Source organism: Mchenga conophoros, linkage group LG12 (genome assembly GCF_057382185.1).
Source record: "Mchenga conophoros isolate Kocher_MC1m ecotype Shallow Benthic linkage group LG12, M_conophoros_male_GT1.1, whole genome shotgun sequence".
NCBI classification, from domain to species: domain Eukaryota; kingdom Metazoa; phylum Chordata; class Actinopteri; order Cichliformes; family Cichlidae; genus Mchenga; species Mchenga conophoros.
Window position 1 is genome coordinate 37,799,815 of NC_140537.1, and position 23,162 is coordinate 37,822,976.

Below are 23,162 nucleotides of genomic sequence, written 5' to 3' on the forward strand. Positions count from 1 at the left end.
CGGACCGCTAAAAATGGGCGTGCTCTTTGTGAGCTCGTTCCCGGCTCGTAACCAGCGCGTTCTGCCGTCAAGGGCGATCATTGGTTAATAGTGATCATGTGACTGATGCAAGCCAGATCCTTTTATTTAGCAAAACTGTGATTAATAGTTAAATATTATTGTTGAGGGGCACAGACAGGACTCCGCACGCACACACACATTAAAAAAATAAAAAAAAATTTTTTTTAAAAAGTTGCCTCAACAAAAGGGCACTTTGGGCACCCATCAGGAAAGGGGCGGGTGCTCAAGCCCCTCTAGTCCCCCCCTCTGCACGTGCCTGCTGCAGAGAGAAGTGCTGTGAGTCCTCAGAGTGAAGCGCTATATATACCCGTGGCCCAGCCCATCCTCACAGTCGGTGTAAAAGTGAAAATAAAAGTGTGCAGCAGAACGAACTGAAAGACATACCTGTGTACTTAATGTGTTTCTCATGTTTTCCTGATGAGCAACTCATGCAGCACATCATCCACACAGTGAACCTTTATTTTTGTTATGCATCGTTGTTAACTTAAAACATACAAAAACATCTTTTATCAATCACTATTTTTTTATTTCTAATGTGAATTTCTACTCACATTAATCCAACATTCCTTACTTTTAACTGCTGGACTGGTTTTTGCTTGGATCCAGGGAACACTCATGTTCATTCACCAGATGTGATATTTTGGGTGATTTTCATACTTAAAGAAATCTTCTCATGTTTCAGTAATGGGATTTATATCAATGGTTATTTGCTAGTCACTTGCTGTGAGTCTTTAGTTTATTGTGTTTGGTGATGTAAATGTTTGTATAGGTGGATGAAATACTGGTTTACTGTGGCCAAAGAACAGATATTGTTATAATGGTGACTGTGAACATTCATGGCCATGAGATTCACTCTGTGGTGCTTCAGTTGTCATGTTACTGAGGTTGTTCATGCCCTTTGTGACAGTGTATCAACATCTAGCTGATACAAAAAGCTGTTATTTTCTATATTTGAACATATTAATTAAAAAAAACAAACAGTCATTTGGTCTTTTTTCTACCCTTTATTATCTTTCATATTATACATAATGTATAAATATTTGGGACAATATTATACATTGAACCAAAAACCAAAGACAAAAACAATGTTTAAATGCAAAGAAAAGAATATTCACATAAGTAAATAAGTGTCTAAGATATTAAAAAGATCAATGATTGAACAAATGTAGGTAACATGAAAAACAAAAAACATGTTTTAACAGCTTTTGATTAAATTCTTAAAGTTCAAAATCAAACGAACAAATGGGGGAAAAGAAATTCGATGATGACTCAGTCAAGTGAATCATCAAACACCAAATGTAAAATTGAATTGTAACCCAACAATAGGCATATGTTTAAAATTTCAAATAAAAAAATGATTCCCTGTTTTCCATTCATCTTTTTGGCCATCTACAATGAACCAAAGAAAGGTTTGGTCTCTCTTTTGGTCAGGATACAGTGCATGAGGACCCAAGATGGAGGGTAACTAAAGACAAGCTCTTTATTGAGCTGATGAAGCTAAACATAAAACTAAGCAGTGCAAAGTAATTCAACTCACTGGTGAACAGAGACACTAGGGCACAATAAAGGTGCGCTCTGACAAAGAGACAAAGGAAGACACTTTAAATACACAGAGGAAAGAGAGGAAACACCTGGGAATGAAACAAGACCCAGGTGAGCAGAATCTAACTGATGAAACGGAGGGAAGCAAAGCACAATGCACACAGGACAAGGGGTTAACAACATAAAACATAAATACATTAAGAGGGACCACAGACAATAAACGTGACATGAACCTTTAAACTCGACAGACCAAAGGTAAACAAGCTGACTACACACAGAGACAAAACATGGAGCGAGTGGAAATGAAAGGGAACTAACACAACTTAATGAAGAACTAAGAAACTGAAATAACAAACCTCAAAACACATGGTCCAAAAACCCAGGATCATGCATATATTTTAACCTGACAGGTCTGAGACACGTGTTGAAAACGTCATCATACACTAATGTTTCATTCTGATTTTTATATATGATTGCATTTGCATCTCTTTACATAAAAAACAAATATAAGTTTAATAAGCCCTCATAAATCAGCTGCACAGATAGCTAAAACTATTGTTTCTCCCACTGTAACTTTCAGTTCTTCAGAGATTTCATCTGAATTTTTTTCTTCATAACGTTTCAATACTACATTCAGCTCTGCTCATAACTAAAGGGTATTAATTAACCTAATCACATTTGACATTAAAATAGTCAAATGTGAACATGATTTTTGCCATTTTATGTTGCTTAACCAAACCATGCGAGCTGTTATGTTCGAGTGTAGGGAAGTAAGACACGGTAAAACAATATAACCTTTAGGAGGTGTTATATTCCAGACACTTTGGAACTCAGATTCCAAAAAAGTGAGCAAAAACAAGATGTTTTGGTTCTTAGCAAGGTAGAGCTATTCAGGCATCACTAGCAGCATGATACTTGGTTTGTTGCTCTTAAAAAAACACGATCATGGATTGAGCCTTATCAGTACTCTGCATATGATTTATTCATCGAGTAACAAATACACAACAGCGGTAGTACAGATTACAAATCTACAGTTTTAATACAGTTTGCGTTTAATGCTGTCACATTGGATTCTTAACATAGGGTAGCTGAGTTAAAAAAAAAAGATCCAGTTCTACTTTCACTGTCCAAGTGGGAAATCTGAGTTGAGGGGGTGTTACAGATTCAAATTCTGACCAGGAACTTGGAAATTCCGACTTCCATCTCATTTCAGGAATGCACCATTAAGCTACTGTAAACTAACCTCCATCTATCCCTATCCTATCTGTTGCATGTTTATTCATTTTTATTCTCTATTAAAATAAATAGGAGGCAGAAACTCTGGACAGAGAAATATGAGTTGTAGCGTTGGAAAAGAACATCAGGACATAGTGCACTTATTTTTGTACTTCTCATTCAGATCATTTATCTCTTGTTCTTGTTTTTTGTTCAGTTCCTCCAGTTTTTGTTGATTGTCTTCCTTCTTCTTCAGTTCTTCTTTGAGTTTCTTTTCTGTGTCTCTTGAGCGTTGTTGTAGCTGATCAAACTGTGCGTTGTGTTCTTGGTTTTTCTGTTGCATTTCTGTTTCATGCTCTTGCATCAGTTTCTTTAGTTCTTCAGCATGTTTTTTCACCAAAGCTTCGACATCTTTGGTGTATTTTCTTCTGAAGTCATTGAACTCTTCAGCTTGTTTTCTGGCATTCTCTTCAGATTTCTTTTTCATGTCATCTATCTTTCTTTTGCAGCTTTCCTCTAAGTCTTTTCTCTCTTTTTCTTCACGTAGTCTTCTGATTCGGTCAGCTTCTTTTCTTTTTTCATATGTTTCTCTTTCCAGGTCAAATTCTTTTTGGATCTTTTCCATTCTTTCTAGCTCCTTAATGCGAGACTGTCGAGCTTCACGATATCGTTTCTCCCACCAGTCTTTTCTTTCCTTCTCCCAGTCCTCTTTTTGTTTTCTCATTTCCATTCTGTTCTCTATCAACTTTTTATCTATGGTTTCTTTTTCTTCAGATTCTGATTTTATTTTTTTCTCTAAAGCTTCAAGTTTTTGTTTCCACTCTTTTCTTTTAAGTTCTTCCTCTTTTTTCTTTATGCTGTCTTCCTCCTCTCTCTCCTCCTGTTCTTTCTTTCTCTGCTCGCGCTCTTTGTTGATGTGTTCTTCCTTTTCTTTAAGTTGTTGTTCTCTCAGTTTTCTCTCTTGTTCAATTTTCTCTTCCTGTTCAACCATTCTTCTTTTCATTGTTTCTTTTTCTTCCTCATGTTTTCTTTCAAGTTCTCTTATCTGTTTCTTCATCGCTTCTTCCTTCTCCTTTAGGATCCTCTGCATTTCCTTCTTTATCGCTGCTTCAGCCTCTTGCAACATCTCATTGGTGAAACAGTTTCCTCCATTGTCCTTCACCACGGTGTCAATCTTTGTTATCAGCTCACTGACTTGTGTGCGGCTTTTTTTCTCACGGTTATTGAACACATGGTATCTTCCTGCACAGTCAGCAATCAGCTTCTTAAAAGAGTCATCACTTTTGTTTTGGATGTACTCTTCAACAGACACCTCTTCATCCTCCAGTGAATCTCCTCCAGTTAAAAGAATGATGGTGAACTTTCCAGAACTTTTCCCAAAACCTTCCTTGATTAAATCGAGTGTTTGTTTATCCTCTGGTGTGAATCTGCCAGTTTTTAACACCAACAGGAAGACATGTGGTCCTGGAGCCAGAAGACTGACACATTTCATCATCTCCTCATGAACTTCTTCATGTGATAGAGTTGAGTCAAACAGACCAGGAGTGTCGACCACAGCAACAGGACGACCGTCCACTTCACCCTGTGCTTTCTGACACTGTTTGGTGACGGATGTTTGGCTCAATTCTGCTTTGAACTCCTTTCTTCCTAGGATGGTGTTTCCTGTAGAGCTCTTTCCATTGCCGGTCTTTCCTATCAGCACAATCCTGAGACTTTTGGTGCTCTGCTTCTCCTCATCACCTGTAACATTTCATAAAGGCTTGATTTATTTTCTTTTAAGAAATGCAAAAGTAAGAAGAGATCTGCATGTGAAAATAACTGAACAGTGACAAATATGCCATCATAAAAGATCTGAAATTAAAACATCCCTATGCATTGAACCCATATTAAAGCTTTTACTCTTGAGTAATTGGAATGTCATATTTGATTGTTTTCAGGAATCCTTTGTAAGCAATGACTAACTAATTTCTGAAACCCATCAACAGTTGATGGTGGCCTGTGGCTCAGTGACCTTTCAACTACTCAGTGGTAAGAACCCAATCTTAGCATGTCGAAACACCCGATGATAGCTGGACACCACCTGATGACATCTTCTTCTGCCAGGTCTCTCTTGGAAATTAGATTTTTAATCTCAATGAAATTTTTTACCTGGATAAATAAAGGACTAATAAAAATCTCGTACATGTAAATGCAAGTATGTGTACGTGTATATATTGGTTTGTTGTATATGTCTGAATAATAATAATAATAATAATAATAATAATAATAATAATAATAATAATAATAATAAAAGCTGCAGTTGCTTACAACACAACTTAACGTGGAAGCACTTTCGGGTGTATTTTATTATTTATTATCATTGGGCTCTTGGCGAAGGCGGCCGCACTTTTCTCTCTCTCCCTCTCCCTTATCTTTTCTGCTTGGATTCTGCTGCTCATGTACTTGTCTAGTCTGGTCTACTTTTCTACTTTTACCCTGGAAGACTCTCACGGTCTGTTCTCCTAAACCTAAAAGAGAAATTAGAAATTATGGATTTGATCAACTGGTTCCTGAATGCAATTGACACCCTCATCTCAACGAGAAGCCTGGGTTCGGGTGAGCCCGAGTGTCCTGGAGGGATGTTCCCTGCCGGATACACGATGGACGGGTGGAGGAACTGGAGGGTGCCTGGCGGGACTGTCGATCGAGGACATTGAAGACGTAACTTTTCTGAACCATGATAACGGGGTTCTTGCTGATCAGAGCAGACTGTGTTTAGACTCTTCGTCCCCATCCCACACACCCCCATCCTGTATTCCAAACACTTTCGAACGCTTATCTCCAAGGCCGAGGTCAAATGGCAGGTCTGGGTCCAGTGCTGAAGAATAGCTGCAGGGCAGGATGGCCATGTCTACATCGGTTCGCCTCTCACCCCCCTACCTACCCCCCATGCTTGCCATGTGCTTTTATGGTGTTGTGATGTGGAGACTTATGTGCTTTCTATACTGAGGAGTTATTTTTTGGTTTTCTGTTCTCACACTGACCTCCCACAAGGAGCCCAGTGTGAGTAGAGGTCTCCTTTTCCCCCCTCCTCCACTTGCCCTTTGTATTGTACACTTCATTGTTTTTCTGATTACAAACTGTCTCCGACCTGTCTTCCCATGTGATGTCTGTGCTAGTATGTGTGGTCGGTGGAGTCCAGTGATCTCTGCATTGGATCGGACTTGTTATAATTCTCTGTCTCTCTCCCGCTGCATGTCTTCAAACAACACAAAGCCCCAAGGGTCTTTCTGAGCGTCCTGCTCAAAACTGACATGCCCAAAATGAATAGAGTATTTCTCTGCAAATACAAACTCCGTGTAAACAATCTTGGTATCAAAATAAAGCCAACACTTGTGAGATTTTTTTTAAATTTTAATTTAATTAATTTAGGGTGCCATCCAAGTCTTCTCTGGTTGTCTTCACACAAGTATCCTCAGCCAGTTGATCCGAAAGACCAAGAAGAATATTCATCTGGCTTGACTTGACCAGTGCATTGTTGCTTTGGAACATTACCATATACCCTACAAAATCAGGGGATTGGTTTTTTGTAGAGGAGGGAGGAGTCTTTCCACATCTCAGTCTCACTCCGCTCAATTTATGACACCTTTCCATCACTAACAAACCTGTACAGGTGGGGAATGAGGGAGGACCCACAGTGCAGGTTATATGTGGGGAGACAGGAACAATGATGCATATTCTGGCAAGACTGCTCTCAGCCAGGGAAGATACAGATGAAGCCATGATGAGATCCTTAGAGTACTGCCCAACATTTTTGATAGCAGAGACAGAGAAGAAATCAAGTTCAAACAAGACCAATGCTTTTCCTATAGGAAGGGATGAAACCTCCATTCTCCAAGAAGACCAGGAAGCGTCTTCTGTGGTTATCATGGGAGATGAGGGTGGATGTGGGAAGGAAACTTCATTTTTCTTAGGTTGTGAAAACCTCCCTGAGACCTGACAGGGTTAACTGGTTATAGGAGGCTAAGAAGATCATCCTGCTAGAACAGACTGTCCATTGGAGGATGAATGGGCTGAAGATGCAGTGATGAAAACCAATAAACACCATGAAATAGTCCAAGACAGCAAAGACAGAAGGTGGCAGGCCTGGCTATTCCCAGTTGAAGTAAGATGCAGGGGTTTCCAGCACACACTCACAGCCCTTGGAGTAACAGCTTCCTGTTGCTCCAAGGCCTGTGAGTGTGTGCCACCAGTCCACTTTCCAGATAGGAAGGCAGCCGTCCTTAGGTAGGCCACTGAGAGAGCCTCTTGTTGGCTCTGAAGCAGGAGGGGGCAGGGTAGCTGGGGACTAAGAGAAGATGGGCAGTAACTGGCTATCACTGCGGACCCACCAAGCTGAGGGTGTTGTGGTTCAGGGTCAAAACACTCAATGATACTTGGACATGAACTGACGTACATCTCCTCCTGGTCGAAAGCTGTAGTCACTTACAAAGCAACGTAAGGTTGATGCACTTCAGGGTGTATTTTACAAGTCTATGATTTATTATAGTGTTCATTATTAAAATGCAAGGTGAGATCCACCATGACCATATACAGCAAATATGTCTTAACTTTAAAATGTCTGGGTTGCAGTTGCAGTGTGTTTTGTGTAATTGTCCATCTGTATTGTAAAGCACTGTCCCTGAAACTCTGCTGCATTTGAACATACAATATGTCCATGTACATTTCAGCTGATTCTAGAATCTCTCACATCAGCTCCTGTGACCCAGTGCCACTGGAAGTCACACATGTCCTTGCATCACATTGCCCTCCACTATGTTTTAGAGAGAATTTTTTTAAGATAAATATCACAAGGTGACATGATTTCAATTCCTCAGTTTGGGATGATTTTGTTTTTGCAATAAAAATACTGCCCGTTCCATTTTTCCAGATTTTCTGGGGTAAAAATAACAGCTTCCAAATTCCACAGTCAAGGATTTCTTAACGTTCAACTTTTTAACTGATGGAGAAATAAGAAATAGTCTACTCTGCATGTATCTACACAATGGATGGAGATTTAGCTCATACAATACTGTGGATTATCAACCCAAATTAAGCACTTCAGCAGCACCTTGATTACTTCCTCTCAGATCTATTACAGAGGTGCATCGATGTGTAATTTAACAAAGATTGTTATTCATGACATACAACACAGAATATAAATAATTAACAGACTTACAGGTGCTGTGCATCTTGTTTTTAAATTTTTCAAGTTCAGCTTTCTGCAAAGTGATGTTTCTCTCTTGTTGTAGAATCTTTTGTATTTGAGCATGTGCAAAGGCTACAGTTGTATAACTGCATTGTTTGTCCTTTCCCATTATCATTTTTTCCATGTTATCTAACATCTCTGGGATCTGCTGTTTGTCCTTAATGTTGAGAACAACAGATCTTCCTCCACAGCTCTCACAGAGCTCCTGGATGTCCTTGTCTTCCATTATAAAGTTACCAACAGCTGGATCTGTAAGATCTGAGTCCACAGTGAACAGAATCATGGTGAAGTCATTGACTCGAGAGCTGAATGTGTCCTGGATGGTCTCTAACTCTCCCTTGTCTTTATCAGTGAGGGGAGCCACAGGTAGGACCAGGATGAAAGCATGGACACCCTCAGGATCACAGAGGGAGATACACCTGAGTGATTCCTCCATCACTGCCTCCTGAGGTTTTCCATACAAGGCAGGCAGCTCCACCAGGGAAACCCAACGTCCACACACCTCTCCCTGATGTTTAACACACTCTGATGAGTTGGAGGCTGAATGAAGCTCAGTCTGACCTAAAATGGCCTTGGCTGCTGACGTCTTCCCTGCTGCTCTCCTCCCACACAGAACCAGGTTTAACGGTGGTTTGATGAGTTCTTTCTTTAACAGGAGTGGTTCATTGGATTCATTTACAATTTTCTGAATCTTCTCCATTAATGATTCACAATTATCTTCAAACATGTTGTAATGTTGTCCTCCACATTTTCTAACAAGGTCATTTAAAGAGGAACTCATTTCATCCTCATCTGTGATGATGACCATCAAGTGTTTATAGAAGTCTTCACCAAACAAACTCAGTATGGACTTCAGAGTGTTTGTGTCTTCGTTAGTGAACTCAGAAGGTTTCACCAACAGCAGTAGAACATTAGGTCCAGGAGGACAGAGACTCACACAGCTCTTCACTGTTTTTCTCATGTCCTCCACAGGCAGACTGAACAAGTCTGGAGTTTTCACCACTGTTAATGGCTTTCCTCTCCACTCTCTACAGCAGGCCACACAGTGCATTATTGGTGACTGTTTTTGGCAGTGAAAACCTTGGTACCCATTGATCAGGTTACCAAGTTTGATCTTCTTTTCCTCACATTTCCCCAACAGTGCAATCCTGTATGATGACGCTGTGAAAGAACAGAGAGAAGAACAATATCACAAACACAAGTTAACCTGAAATCCCAACCCTTGCCTCATGTTAGGAGATTTCTTCAGTCCTCTGGCTGCACGGATAGTTTCTAGTGTTTTTCAGCATTTGTCCATTGGTCATCTGTCCTATTCACGGTCATATTCACAGTTAAAGATTGAATATTAACCCAATCAGCAAATTGTGCCAATATACAACTGTATGCGAGAATACAGTTTTCTAAGTTCAAAGCAGTGAGTGTGAAGATTAATTACATTCAAGTACAATGTAAGTATGTGACGTGCTGCAGAAATATAACCGGGCTGGCTCCTGCTGCGCCAGACTTGAGCAGGTGTCTCTGTGCTCAGTCTCCATTTTCCGGAAAATGTAAAATTAAAGATCATTTTTTGAGTTAGACCACTTTGAGCTTGAGTCTTTCTTCGCCGCCAAAAGAATGCAAAGAACAGAGAGTGACTAGAGAGTGTGTCCAACTGTAGCGGGATCACACCCCCTGTCACGTCTGCCGGAGCAGACATAATGGAGTGAGGTGGATGCAGACCCAAAAGCAGGCACACGGAGATGAGGGTGGAGATTAACAAAAGATGAGCCTTTGGCCTGTTGGCTGCAATAACACCATGAACAAAAGGAGACAGGAGGAATAGAGAAAAACTAGGAAAACCTAAACTGGGAGAAGCTGAACCAAAGGACATGTGGGACATAGTAAGTAAGTAAGTAAGTAAGTAAGTAAGTAAAATTTTATTTATATAGCACATTTCTAGATAAAAGATCACAAAGTGCTTTATAAGGTATAAAACAAAAACAGTCAAAAGTTAACAAAATGCAATTTTAAAAAGATGTTTTTAGCTGTTTTTTAAAAGTAATCACTGAGTCTGCAGATCTTAAGTTCTGAGGAAGAGAATTCCACAGTCTGGCAGCCACAGTGGCAAAAGCTCTGTCTCCCTTGGTTTTCAGTCTTGTATACTGAATAACAAATAGGCCCTGATCACAAGACCTCAGGGACCTTACGTCTTACGTCTACTAGGGGCATAGGGCTGTAAAAGTTCAATGATGTAGGCTGGTGCTTGTTCTTGAAGAGCCTTAAATGTCAGAACCAGACTCTTAAAATGGACTCTGAATTCAACGGGGAGCCAGTGCAGCTGTATAAGCAGCGGTGTTACATGAGAGTATTTCGATGTTTTTGTCAGAAGCCTTGCTGCAGCATTTTGGACAATCTGCAGACGCTCCAGGGAGCTTTTGTTTAGACATGTAAACAGTGAATTACAGTAGTCCAATCGTGATGAAATGAATGCATGAATAACAATCTCCAGTTCAGTATGAGATACTATGGGGCTCAGTTTAGAAGTGTTTCTTAATAAATGATAGAAGCAGGACCGAACCAGAGATTTGACGTGAACATCCAGGGTAAGAGCAGATTCAAAGGTTACCCCGAGGTTCCTGATAGATGATTTCACAAATGTTGAAAGAGGACCAAGAGCATTCATTATGTTAGGTACATGTCTGTCTGGAGCACATACAAGGACTTCAGTCTTTTCTTCATTAAGTTGGAGGAAGCTGTCAGCCATCCAATCTTTGATGGTTTCTAAGCACACATTTAGAATCTGCAGCTTAGAAACATCTTCAGGTTTAAAAGATATATATAGCTGGATGTCGTCTGCGTAGCAGTGGTAGCAAATGTCCTCAAAGGGGCTCAAAATGTGCTGGAGAGGAAGTAGATATATTAAAAACAATAACGGCCCCAGCACAGAACCTTGTGGCACACCATAGGACAGGGACGTGGAAGATGACCTGTACTTAGAGACCGCCTCAGAAAAGTATCGTTCATAGAGATACGAGGAGAACCACTCTAAGGCAGACCCAGATACACCAACCCAGTATTTTAGCCTTTCAAGCAAAATATAATAGTCAACAGTGTCAAAGGCTGACGTGAGGTCCAAGATTAGGAGTACAGAACACTTTGCTGCATCGTTTTGCATCAGAATGTCTTTGGAAACTCTAAGAAGGGCTGTCTCAGTAGAATGAGCTCTACGACAGCCAGACTGAAATTTGTCAAAGATATTATGTTTGTCTAAGACTGCTGTAAGCTGCTTAGCCACAACCTTCTCTAGTATCTTAGCAATTAACGGTATTTTTGAGATTGGTCTGTAATTGCTAGTGAGAGATGGGTCCAGCGTAGGCTTTTTTAACTGGGGGTGTATAACAGCAGTTTTAAAATAAGCAGGGACTTTACCAGATCCCAGTGAGGTGTTAACTATGGTGAGCACACAGGGACCAATAGAGTGGAAGACATTTTTGAATAACGATGCGGGTAAAATGTCGAGTGAACAGGAGGATGCTTTTGTTGCATTAACTATTTTTTCCAGCTCTGATAGTAAGACGGGTAAAAAGCTTTCTAAAACAACAACTGACATAGGAACCGACAATGCAGATGCTGATGGGGACAATTTTTTCCTTACATTACTAATTTTTTCTAGAAAGAAAGAAAGAAATGTTTCACAGTCTTCATTAGAAGAAATAATGGCAGCAGGTGGAGCAGGAGTAATAATATCAGTAGTAGTGTCAAATAATACCTTAGGATTACCTCGGCTCTTTGCAACCAGATGAGAAAAATAAGCAGCTCTCGCATCTCTAATTGCATTGTTAAAAGAGGCTAAAAGATCCTTTAAGTAAAGGAGATGAACATTTAAATGAGTTTTCCTCCATAAGCGCTCAGCTTTATGACAATCACGTTTTATGGAGCAGATGTTGTCATTTAGCCAGGGTAAGGACTTGGAAACAGAAATGGGTCTCATTTTAACCGGACAGATTTCATCTAAAATCGAAAAACAATGGTTAATAAATAGATCTGTTAAGAAATCAAAGCCGTTTTGCGGGGATAGTGTTAAATTAAAAGCATCCAAGAAATTCTCCGCTGTGGAGGAATTTATAATCCATCCATCCATCCATTTGCTTCCGCTTATCCTTTTCAGGGTCGCTGGAGCCTATCCCAGCTGTCATAGGGCGAGAGGCGGGGTACAGCCTGGACAGGTCGCCAGTCTGTCGCAGGGCCGACACACAGGGACAGACAACCAGTCGCGCTCACATTCACTCGCACATTCACTCCTAGTGGCAATTTGGATTATCCAATTAACCTATCCCCACAAGCTGCATGTCTTTGGACGGTGGGAGGAAGCCGGAGTACCCGGAGAGAACCCACGCAAACACGGGGAGAACATGCAAACTCCACACAGAAAGACCCCGGCCTGATGGTGGAATTGAACTCAGGACCTTCTTGCTGTGCGGCAACAGTGCTAACCACCGTGCTGCCCTTCTCTTTATGGAATTTATGATGCGCGAGATAATTGTCCGGTTAACAGGAGACAAAGGCTCATGAAAAGACATGTTAAAAAGAATACAGTGATGATCAGAGATAAAAAATGTCCTCAGAACAAATAAAATCAATATTCAAACCCAAAGTAAAAACAATGTCCAGCGTGTGTCCTTTGTTATGTGTGGGGCCAGACACATGCTGGGTAAAATGAAAAGAATCCATAATGTTGATAAAACCTCTGGCAAAGAGGTCGGAGTCATCATCAACATGTATGTTAAAATAGGAGACAATACAAAAACCTCAAACCGGGAACAAGCAACCAGAGACTTGGGAACACCTGGTAAGTAACGCAGAGGAAATACAGAGGAATGACAAGCAGACGATCTGATCAGGAACAGAGGGAAAGACACACTATACACACACACAGATACACACAGAGGGTAATGAGGAAAACAGGAAACATGAGGGGAACACAGGTCGGACTAATCAGATGTGATGAGGCGGGGAGGAGAGCAAAACTGAAAACACTAATACAGGACACAGACTGTCAAAGTAAAACAGGAAATACATAAATATAGAGACAAGGATGACTAGTTAACAAAAAGTAGACACAGTAACAAAACCTAAAGACTAGAAATCACCAAAACACTAAAGAATAACTAACAGAACTAGAAATACAAAAACTAAACCATGAAAATCCACAAAATTGCAGAATGCAAATAATTACAGCACAAAACACTGGGTCACAAGACCCAGGACCATGAGACTCAGCCTACCCAGGAAAGTCTGTACCAGGGTGCTGGAAAGGAGAGTTCGTCTGTTAGTAGAACTGTGGATACAGAAAGAACAATGCGATTTTTGTCTTATTCACAGATCACTGGACCAGCTACTGGACCATTGCCATTTGATCCTTATACGATTATTGCAAGATGTTGGTCGGTATAGGCGGCAATAAGTTGAACTTATTTCCGGTGGGTGTTGGACTTCGCCAAGGCTCCCCTTTGTCACAGATTCTATTCATCTTTTTATGGACAAAATTTCTAGGAATAGCCAAGTGGCGGAAGGCTTCCACCTGGCGGTCTCAAAATGGTATCTCTGCTTTTCACAGATAATGTAGTTCTGTTGGTTTCATCAGTTGACGGTTTCCAGCTTGCACTGGAACAGTTCGCAGCCAAGTGTGAAGCAGCAGCACCTCCACATTTGAGGCCATGGTCCTCAGTGGGAAAGAGTGGAGTGCCCATTCCGGCCCAGGGACAAGTTCCTGCCCCAAGTGGAGTAATTTAAGTATCTCAGGGTTCATGAGTGAGGGGAGACAGGACCAAGAGATCAACAGACGGACTGGTGCTGTGGCTACAGTGATGTGGACACTGTACCGATTGTCACGGTGAAGAGAGAGATTAGCGTAAAACGTCGCTCTCAATTTACCAGTTGATCTACATTCCTCCCCTCACCTTTGGTCATTACATAATGACCGAATTACATAACGACAGAAAGAACAAGACTGTGGATCCCCATCCTTCACATTGAACGGAGCCAGCTGAGGTGGTTCAGGCAACTGACAACCACCTCATCCTGGGTGATGTGTTCCAGGCATGTCCCACTGGGAAGAGGCCCCGGGGCAGACCCAGGACACATTGGAGAGATTATATCTCTTGACTGGCCTGGGTATACCTGGGTGTTCCCCTGGACAAACTGGAGGAGGTGGCTGGGGAGAGGGAGGTCTGGGCTTCTCTGCTTAGACTGCTGCCTCTGCATCTTTTCCCCGGATAAGTGGAAGAAAATGGATGGATGGATGGATGGATGGAATTTCAAACAAAATCCACTGAAATGACGTTTAATTAAAGGGGAATTACACCATTGTATTATAAATTGTATTATAAATAAATTGTATTATAAATTTGTATTTATAATACAAATATGGGTTGTATTATAAATTGTTACCAAATACGTTAACTTTTTAAACTGTTTACTCATAATGCAAGTTTTATTACCAAGTTTAGTTAAAAAAAATGACATTACACAAAACAAAACATTTTAGTTGTTTAAAAGTAAAATTATTTTACTGAAGGTTTTAGCTGTAAAGAATTGTGGGGTGTTTGAGTTAATCACTGAGAAATTTAATACCAAATTTCAAATACATGATTAATCCCAGATAATTTTATTTGCTGTCAGAAAAAAAATTCAGAGAGAGATTAAAGGAGGGATTTGATTTGATTATTGTGAAAATATAAATATTTTTGCATGTATAAGCTGGTCAGAGCCTATACATACAAACCTTCTCCACTTACCCACATTATCGGTGATAGGAGTCTTTGTCTCCTTTTGTTTTGGGTTTTGCTCTCCTGCTATTGTTTGTGTTGTGTCCTCAAAAGCTTCATAGCTGACATGCTCTCCATTGTTGTCCTTCATAATTTCACCCAAATGTGTTAACAGCTTTGAATGTTCAATGTCGCTCCTCTTCAAGTATCTGAGGTTACATTTTTTGATCATTTCATTTAATGCTGGACTTTTCATGAAATCTTCTGAAGAACCTGAGCTCTCCTCTCTGGGTGCTGAGGTCAGTATCAGTGAATGATCAAATGATCGATCACTGTAACCTTGAAGGACTCTGCAGAGTCTCAGTTTGTGTTTTTCTGTAAAGTTTTCAGGCTGTACAAGCAGCAGGAACACATGAGGTCCAGGAGAAGAGTGTTTTGCAAAGTCTTTTATAAACTCTGTCAGATCATGGTGGGAGGTGTCGAGAGGAGGCAGGTAGGGGGTGTTGATGACAACTAATTTTTTGTCATCCAGTGTCCCACCAATTCTCACACAGCCTTTAGGTTTATTATTATTAAAGACATTATTTCTCAGTAACAGATTTCCCACTTCCTTTTTCTCACTCCAGCTGCTTCCCAGTAGAGCAACCCTCAGCTCAGACACTGTGGAAAAACAGAATAGAAAAGCAAAAAGAGACAAGCATCGATTCATTATATTTCATTTGTGTAAGCAGTATACACTAACATGAGACACAGACGTTCAAAGTAAAATAGGAAATACGCAGAGACAGCCTGGAGGGAGAAAGAGAACATGTAGGAGCTCATGACAGGATGAGGAAACACAGAACACAAGGAGAACATAACACCAGAACTAACATCACAATATAAACACAGACACACAGAGGGCAACTACACGAGGGGAACCTATTAAATACTCAGGGAACTAAACAGAGAATACAGGAAACCTAAACTAGAACCCTGAGCACTATGGAATAAACTAAGATTAACAAAGAGAACCTTAACCTCCTAGGACCTGCCGTCCACATACAGGGAGTGCAGAATTATTAGGCAAATGAGTATTTTGTCCACATCATCCTCTTCATGCATGTTGTCTTACTCCAAGCTGTATAGGCTCGAAAGCCTACTACCAATTAAGCATATTAGGTGATGTGCATCTCTGTAATGAGAAGGGGTGTGGTCTAATGACATCAACACCCTATATCAGGTGTGCATAATTATTAGGCAACGTCCTTTCCTTTGGCAAAATGGGTCAAAAGAAGGACTTGACAGGCTCAGAAAAGTCAAAAATAGTGAGATATCTTGCAGAGGGATGCAGCAGTCTCAAAATTGCAAAGCTTCTGAAGCGTGATCATCGAACAATCAAGCGTTTCATTCAAAATAGTCAACAGGGTCGCAAGAAGCGTGTGGAAAAACCAAGGCGCAAAATAACTGCCCATGAACTGAGAAAAGTCAAGCGTGCAGCTGCCAAGATGCCACTTGCCACCAGTTTGGCCATATTTCAGAGCTGCAACATCACTGGAGTGCCCAAAAGCACAAGGTGTGCAATACTCAGAGACATGGCCAAGGTAAGAAAGGCTGAAAGACGACCACCACTGAACAAGACACACAAGCTGAAACGTCAAGACTGGGCCAAGAAATATCTCAAGACTGGTTTTTCTAAGGTTTTATGGACTGATGAAATGAGAGTGAGTCTTGATGGGCCAGATGGATGGGCCCGTGGCTGGATTGGTAAAGGGCAGAGAGCTCCAGTCCGACTCAGACGCCAGCAAGGTGGAGGTGGAGTACTGGTTTGGGCTGGTATCATCAAAGATGAGCTTGTGGGGCCTTTTCGGGTTGAGGATGGAGTCAAGCTCAACTCCCAGTCCTACTGCCAGTTTCTGGAAGACACCTTCTTCAAGCAGTGGTACAGGAAGAAGTCTGCATCCTTCAAGAAAAACATGATTTTCATGCAGGACAATGCTCCATCACACGCGTCCAAGTACTCCACAGCGTGGCTGGCAAGAAAGGGTATAAAAGAAGAAAAACTAATGACATGGCCTCCTTGTTCACCTGATCTGAACCCCATTGAGAACCTGTGGTCCATCATCAAATGTGAGATTTACAAGGAGGGAGAACAGTACACCTCTCTGAACAGTGTCTGGGAGGCTGTGGTTGCTGCTGCACACAATGTTGATGGTGAACAGATCAAAACACTGACAGAATCCATGGATGGCAGGCTTTTGAGTGTCCTTGCAAAGAAAGGTGGCTATATTGGTCGCTGATTTGTTTTTGTTTTGTTTTTGAATGTCAGAAATGTATATTTGTGAATGTGGAGATGTTATATTGGTTTCACTGGTAAAAATAAATCATTGAAATGGGTATATATTTGTTTTTTGTTAAGTTGCCTAATAATTATGCACAGTAATAGTCACCTGCACACACAGATATCCCCCTAAAATAGCTAAAACTAAAAACAAACTAAAAACTACTTCCACAAACATTCAGCTTTGATATTAATGAGTTTTTTGGGTTCATTGAGAACATGGTTGTTGTTCAATAATAAAATTATTCCTCAAAAATACAACTTGCCTAATTGCCTAATTGTGCACTCCCTGTATGTGGACATCACATTTTGGGTTATTTAGACCAAAATACTCAATTTTGCTCTACATGGGCCTGATATCCACTTACGAGGACATTATATGCTACTGTTCCATTGAAATTTTAAACAAATATCCTCATATCCTCTTATTTTTCTTAAAAACAAAAATAAGGTAAAAAATATAATATGGTAATTCTTTGTTTTTACATTCATCGGGCCCCAATATGCCCAAATATCAAAGAGAAGTTAAAAATGCTGCTGTGGAAGAGTCCGGATCTTAGGAGGTTAAACATCAATCAAAATACAAAATCACAAAGATACAAGGAACTCAAAACGGTGGGTCGAGAGACCCAGGATCCTGAGAGTTTACCTGTTAAAATATTTTCAAGAACAACTTTAAAGCAGTTAGGGTTACGGCCAGTTTGTTGATGTTATCTCTGTGGTTTCTCTGTGTGGTTGATTTGATTGTGCAGAGAAGAGTAAAGCTGGTGTGTAGGTTATCCTTCTCTATTTGCTCTATCTTGTCACTAATGCTGAATATATTTTATTTAGTTGTTGATTTCTTCCTATAAGATTGTGTTTTATTATGTTGCAGAGTCTCAGTCTAGTTATAAATTCTTATTGGACTCACCAGGTGCTGCAGTCGCCATGATGGAGGAAAGAGTCACTAGAGAAACAAAAGTAATAAGATAGGATTAGAAAAAAACAAGATAGAAGTTCATAAAGTAATGCACTCTGCACAACCATTCCATTCAATTACATGATAAGCTCAAGTTTAAACATTATGTTGGAGCTGGTAACGTGGTGGAGTAATATTGTCTATATTAATTCATCTCCATAATGCTGTGGGAAATAAGCACTGGTTTGGGAGTAGTTTTGTGTAACACATTTGCTGTGACTGTTTTTGCAGCGGCTATGATGGAGTTGCATTCTGTATTTGATTGCACTGATACTCTGGTTTACTTATACAGTGGGGCAAAAAAGTATTTAGTCAGCCACCGATTGTGCAAGTTCCCCCACTTAAAATGATGACAGAGGTCAGTAATTTGCACCAGAGGTACACTTCAACTGTGAGAGACAGAATGTGAAAAAAAAATCCATGAATCCACATGGTAGGATTTGTAAAGAATTTATTGGTAAATCAGGGTGGAAAATAAGTATTTGGTCACCTCAAACAAGGAAAATCTCTGGCTCTCACAGACCTGTAACGTCTTCTGTAAGAAGCTTTTCTGTCCCCCACTCGTTACCTGTATGAATGGCACCTGTTTGAACTCATCATCTGTATAAAAGACACCTGTCCACAGCCTCAAACAGTCAGACTCCAAACTCCGCCATGGCCAAGACCAAAGAGCTTTCGAAGGACACCAGGAAAAGTATTGTAGACCTGCACCAGACTGGGAAGAGTGAATCTACAATAGGCAAGCAGCTTGGTGTGAAAAAATCAACTGTGGGAGCAATCATCAGAAAATGGAAGACATACAAGACCACTGATAATCTCCCTCCATCTGGGGCTCCACGCAAGATCTCATCCCGTGGGGTCAAAATGATCATGAGAACGGTGAGCAAAGATCCCAGAACCACACGGGGGGACCTGGTGAATGACCTGCAGAGAGCTGGGACCAAAGTAACAAAGGTCACCATCAGTAACACACTACAACGGCAGGGAATCAAATCCCGCAGTGCCAGACGTGTTCCGCTGCTGAAGCCAGTGCATGTCCAGGCCCGTCTGAAGTTTGCCAGAGAGCACATGGATGATACAGCAGAGGATTGGGAGAATGTCATGTGGTCAGATGAAACCAAAGTAGAACTTTTTGGTATAAACTCAACTCGTCGTGTTTGGAGGAAGAAGAATACTGAGTTGCATCCCAAGAACACCATACCTACTGTGAAGCATGGGGGTGGAAACATCATGCTATGGGGCTGTTTTTCTGCCAAGGGGACAGGACGACTGATCCGTGTTAAGGACAGAATGAATGGGGCCATGTATCGTGAGATTTTGAGCCAAAACCTCCTTCCATCAGTGAGAACTTTGAAGATGAAACGAGGCTGGGTCTTCCAACATGACAATGATCCAAAACACACAGCCCCAAAACATCACTGCTCTCGAGAAGATCTGCATGGAGGAATGGGCCAAAATACCAGCTACTGTGTGTGCAAACCTGGTAAAGACCTATAGTAAACGTTTGACCTCTGTTATTGCCAACAAAGGTTATGTTACAAAGTATTGAGTTGTATTTTTGTTATTGACCAAATACTTATTTTCCACCCTGATTTACCAATAAATTCTTTACAAATCCTACCATGTGGATTCATGGATTTTTTTTTCACATTCTGTCTCTCACAGTTGAAGTGTACCTCTGGTGCAAATTACTGACCTCTGTCATCATTTTAGGTGGGGGAACTTGCACAATCGGTGGCTGACTAAATACTTTTTTGCCCCACTGTAGATCACACTACAAACACTGCTCTGATATTATGCCTGTCTGTATAGGTATGTCACATGGCCATATTTAAGATGAGATATTTTTCCCTGTTGCAAGTGGGACACTGAACTGCTTATCCCTTCATTTTTTCAAATCATTGTACTAATAAACTATGCTTTAGAATTTTACTGGTTGTCATCTTTTGCCCACAGCTGAGACAGTTGGTCAGACCTAAAATCTGTGTGTGTGTGTTACAGTAAGTATTGAAATGTAAACAACTGGAAATGAAAGTTGAGCTTAAAGAGAAAACAGATTCTTTTATGACTGTGTTTGACCTCAGAGTGATCAGAGGTCCCTACAATAATACAGATTTAAACCAAGTGAGTTTGAAATATTTTAAACAAACAGTTGTGACAGTGGAAGAAAAATGTAGTTGATGGGTAGCATTGTTTTTTAAACCTGTTTTTGTGCAGCATGAACGAGCAGCTGATTTGCATGGAACAAAATGTCAGAGATCATTTCAGGATCAGAGGCTTAGAAAGCAGAGGGCGGCTTCAAAACAAGCTTTGAGACCTTTCAGTGCCCAACAGTCTGATACAGACATGCTCCTCTATAGAAGCTTGCTCAGAGGCTCAACAGTGACTGATGATGTTTTTCAGTTTTGGAAACACCTGCAAATTTCTATACAAACATATTTTCTCAATATTTAAGACTATATTATAATAGCTGTATATAAGACTAATGGAGCAACTGTTATCTATTAACAAGCTACATCAAGACTTTGCAAACGTCAGAGGTTAAAATAGGGGATTAGATGTGGAAATGAGTTCCAACTGATTAATTGTAATACAGAGAAAATGTTGATTTATTCTGTTACAAAGATGATCTCTTACTGACATTTAGGTTTAGGAGGGTTTAGGTGGGTTGGTGGCAGTTGGCTTTTTTTGGTCCCTTTTTTGGGAGGCGGGGGGCAGAGGCCACAGTGGTCAAGACCATTCACTACTGTATTATTTCAGGGTCTACCTTACAGAATAAAGTGCCTTGAGACAACTGCTGTTGTGCTTTGCTGCTGTATAAATTTGGACACGCCGGTCCACGGTGTCCATACCGCGCTTGCAGAAGTTGCAGTAAGCTGCAGTACCAGCAGGGGGAGATATTGTTATTTCAAGCCAACATGAAAGTTAAACAGACATTATCAACACATTTACATGTAAACACATATTAGCCGCCTAGCTTAATCGTTCCTGGTGATGATGGACTCTGGGATGTATTTCTTGGTTAATACAGACTTCTTGACTTTAAATGTCTAATCTCTGGTGGTAATACAGCCTCTGCATGTGTGATATCTGGTTGGTCTGAGTCTCACTGCAGAGGCTCTGTGTATTCAGACTGTAACTGTTTAAATCAAAGTTTTAGTGTTTAAAAAAATGCTCATCAGTATGTGGATGAACATACCCAAAACCATACAAAGTATATTAACAGTCTTTTAAACACTTTCAAACAGATGGGGAGCTGCAGTGATGCCTGCACAGAGATCCTGAGTGGATAAAGACGGGCAGAGCTTAGAAAGACACACAAACTCAGTGCGGCTTTAACACCACAGAAGAACAAGACGGACTAAACAGAATTTCACTGCATGCAACCTATGTACATATTTTTATTCCACTGGTAATTTTTATCGAACAAACACAATAAAAAATAACAAAAATGAGCTGAGGGGGCTTCCTCAACTTATCAGTTTGTGCTGAGCAGAGCGAGCTTTTTTTTTTACGTCATCTTACAATGTTAAAAACAACATATTGTACTTCCGTAAGTAGGAAACCTATAGAATCGGGTGTGTCCACTGACTACACACAGGAACTCTGATAAATAGACCTGAAATCAGAGATTTGATAATTTATGAACTATCAGGCATCAACAGTATAACTTGCAAAGACATGTTTGTTGATGCTTAACAACATACGGATGATATGCAACTTTTACTTATGTGCGTTTTTCTTCCTGGTAGTATTAAAGATTTAAAATCATGCATTTATTACACGATCTGATGATTTCAGCCTCAAAAATAAATGAAAAAATCTACAACGAAACCGGAAACGTCTCATTTTTCCAAACAAACTGATAATCAGAGAATCGAATTCCACATTAGAAATTACGTTTTAGTTTCGGGCTGTTTTCTGTATTTCCGCCTCAAATATTCTGATTAATTTTCTGGATGTGTTTGAAGTGAAGTTTTTACCTGAGCTGAGTCTGTGAGCAGTCTCAGGGATCAGGACAATGGTTCAGTCAAAGAAATTACCGAGAGAACAACAAATGTGATCAGACTCACCTAACGACGATCAGTGATCGATTATCAGTCAGTGACGTCAATACTGAAGCTTGGCGTGGTTTAATGATCAGCTGTTTAGTGTATCTGCAGTACTTCGGTTGAATTACCCACCACATTAACACTAAACAGTTTTCCTGAAAAATATCCACCCGAGTGAAAGTGAAAGTATTTAAAGAGATTTAAAGGTGTGTCCTAACTTTGCCATGGGCAGACGAGCCTTAAGGCTTAGTACACAAAGTAAGAGCTGATTCGTTTCCACTCGAGACTGAAACAATAATCTCACGCCACTCCTTACAATCAAAACTGATGACGTTGGATACTTCTTGCATTTATATATTTCTAACTAATAATAAATACATTGCTTGTTTAAATCGATTAAGTCACTGAACTTTCCAAAACGATTCCAAAAACGCTCTCTGTTGACCCTGTCACTGCTCACCGGTTGTGCCAGATGGTTTATTTTATATCTGCATTAGAAGCCTTTACAGAACAGCTCATTTATTCTATCTGGGTAACAGCTGAGCTGAACTGAAAGTCACGTGTTTCTCCAAGGAAGTAAAAATCATGGTATTAAAAAAGAAGAAGAAGAGAGAGGAAGTGAATGGAGAGAAGTCACCCAGTCAGCCATCAAATTTCTTTCAAAACAAAGGTCAACAGACCTACCAGGTAAAGAAGGAGTTCATCTGACTCTATAGAACTGACCCTATTTAACATCATGAATTTACATAATGTCCTCGGGGATTAACTGAGGATTCTGATTCGTGACCTTTAATGTCAGAAACAGCCGAGAGTGAAACAGCAGGAAGTCCCTCCACAACTGATGTGTCTCAGGCTGAGCTCACATTCTGGCAACTGAACATTGTTCCAAGCAGTCATTTGTGTCAATACAAGTTTCAGCTGAAAGCTTAGCGGCACTGACATTAAACAGTACAGGGAGTGCAGAATTATTAGGCAAGTTGTATTTTTGAGGAATAATTTTATTATTGAACAACAACCATGTTCTCAATGAACCAAAAAACTC

At 40.4% G+C, this 23,162-nt stretch overlaps 1 protein-coding gene across 1 annotated transcript; it reads right to left on the reverse strand.

Moving 5' to 3' along the window:
* Nucleotides 1-1,197: 1,197 nt before the first annotated feature.
* On the reverse strand, nucleotides 1,198-22,271 carry LOC146563203 (uncharacterized). Its single transcript, XM_085295627.1, has 5 exons — nucleotides 22,142-22,271; nucleotides 18,021-18,056; nucleotides 14,821-15,450; nucleotides 8,015-9,205; nucleotides 1,198-4,557 (listed from the first exon to the last, which is right to left on the reverse strand). The coding sequence occupies exons 2-5, from the start codon at nucleotides 18,037-18,039 to the stop codon at nucleotides 2,963-2,965; spliced, it is 3,435 nt and encodes a 1,144-aa protein (XP_085151753.1). The 5' UTR covers nucleotides 18,040-18,056; nucleotides 22,142-22,271; the 3' UTR covers nucleotides 1,198-2,962.
* Between the last annotated feature and the right edge of the window lie 891 nt (nucleotides 22,272-23,162).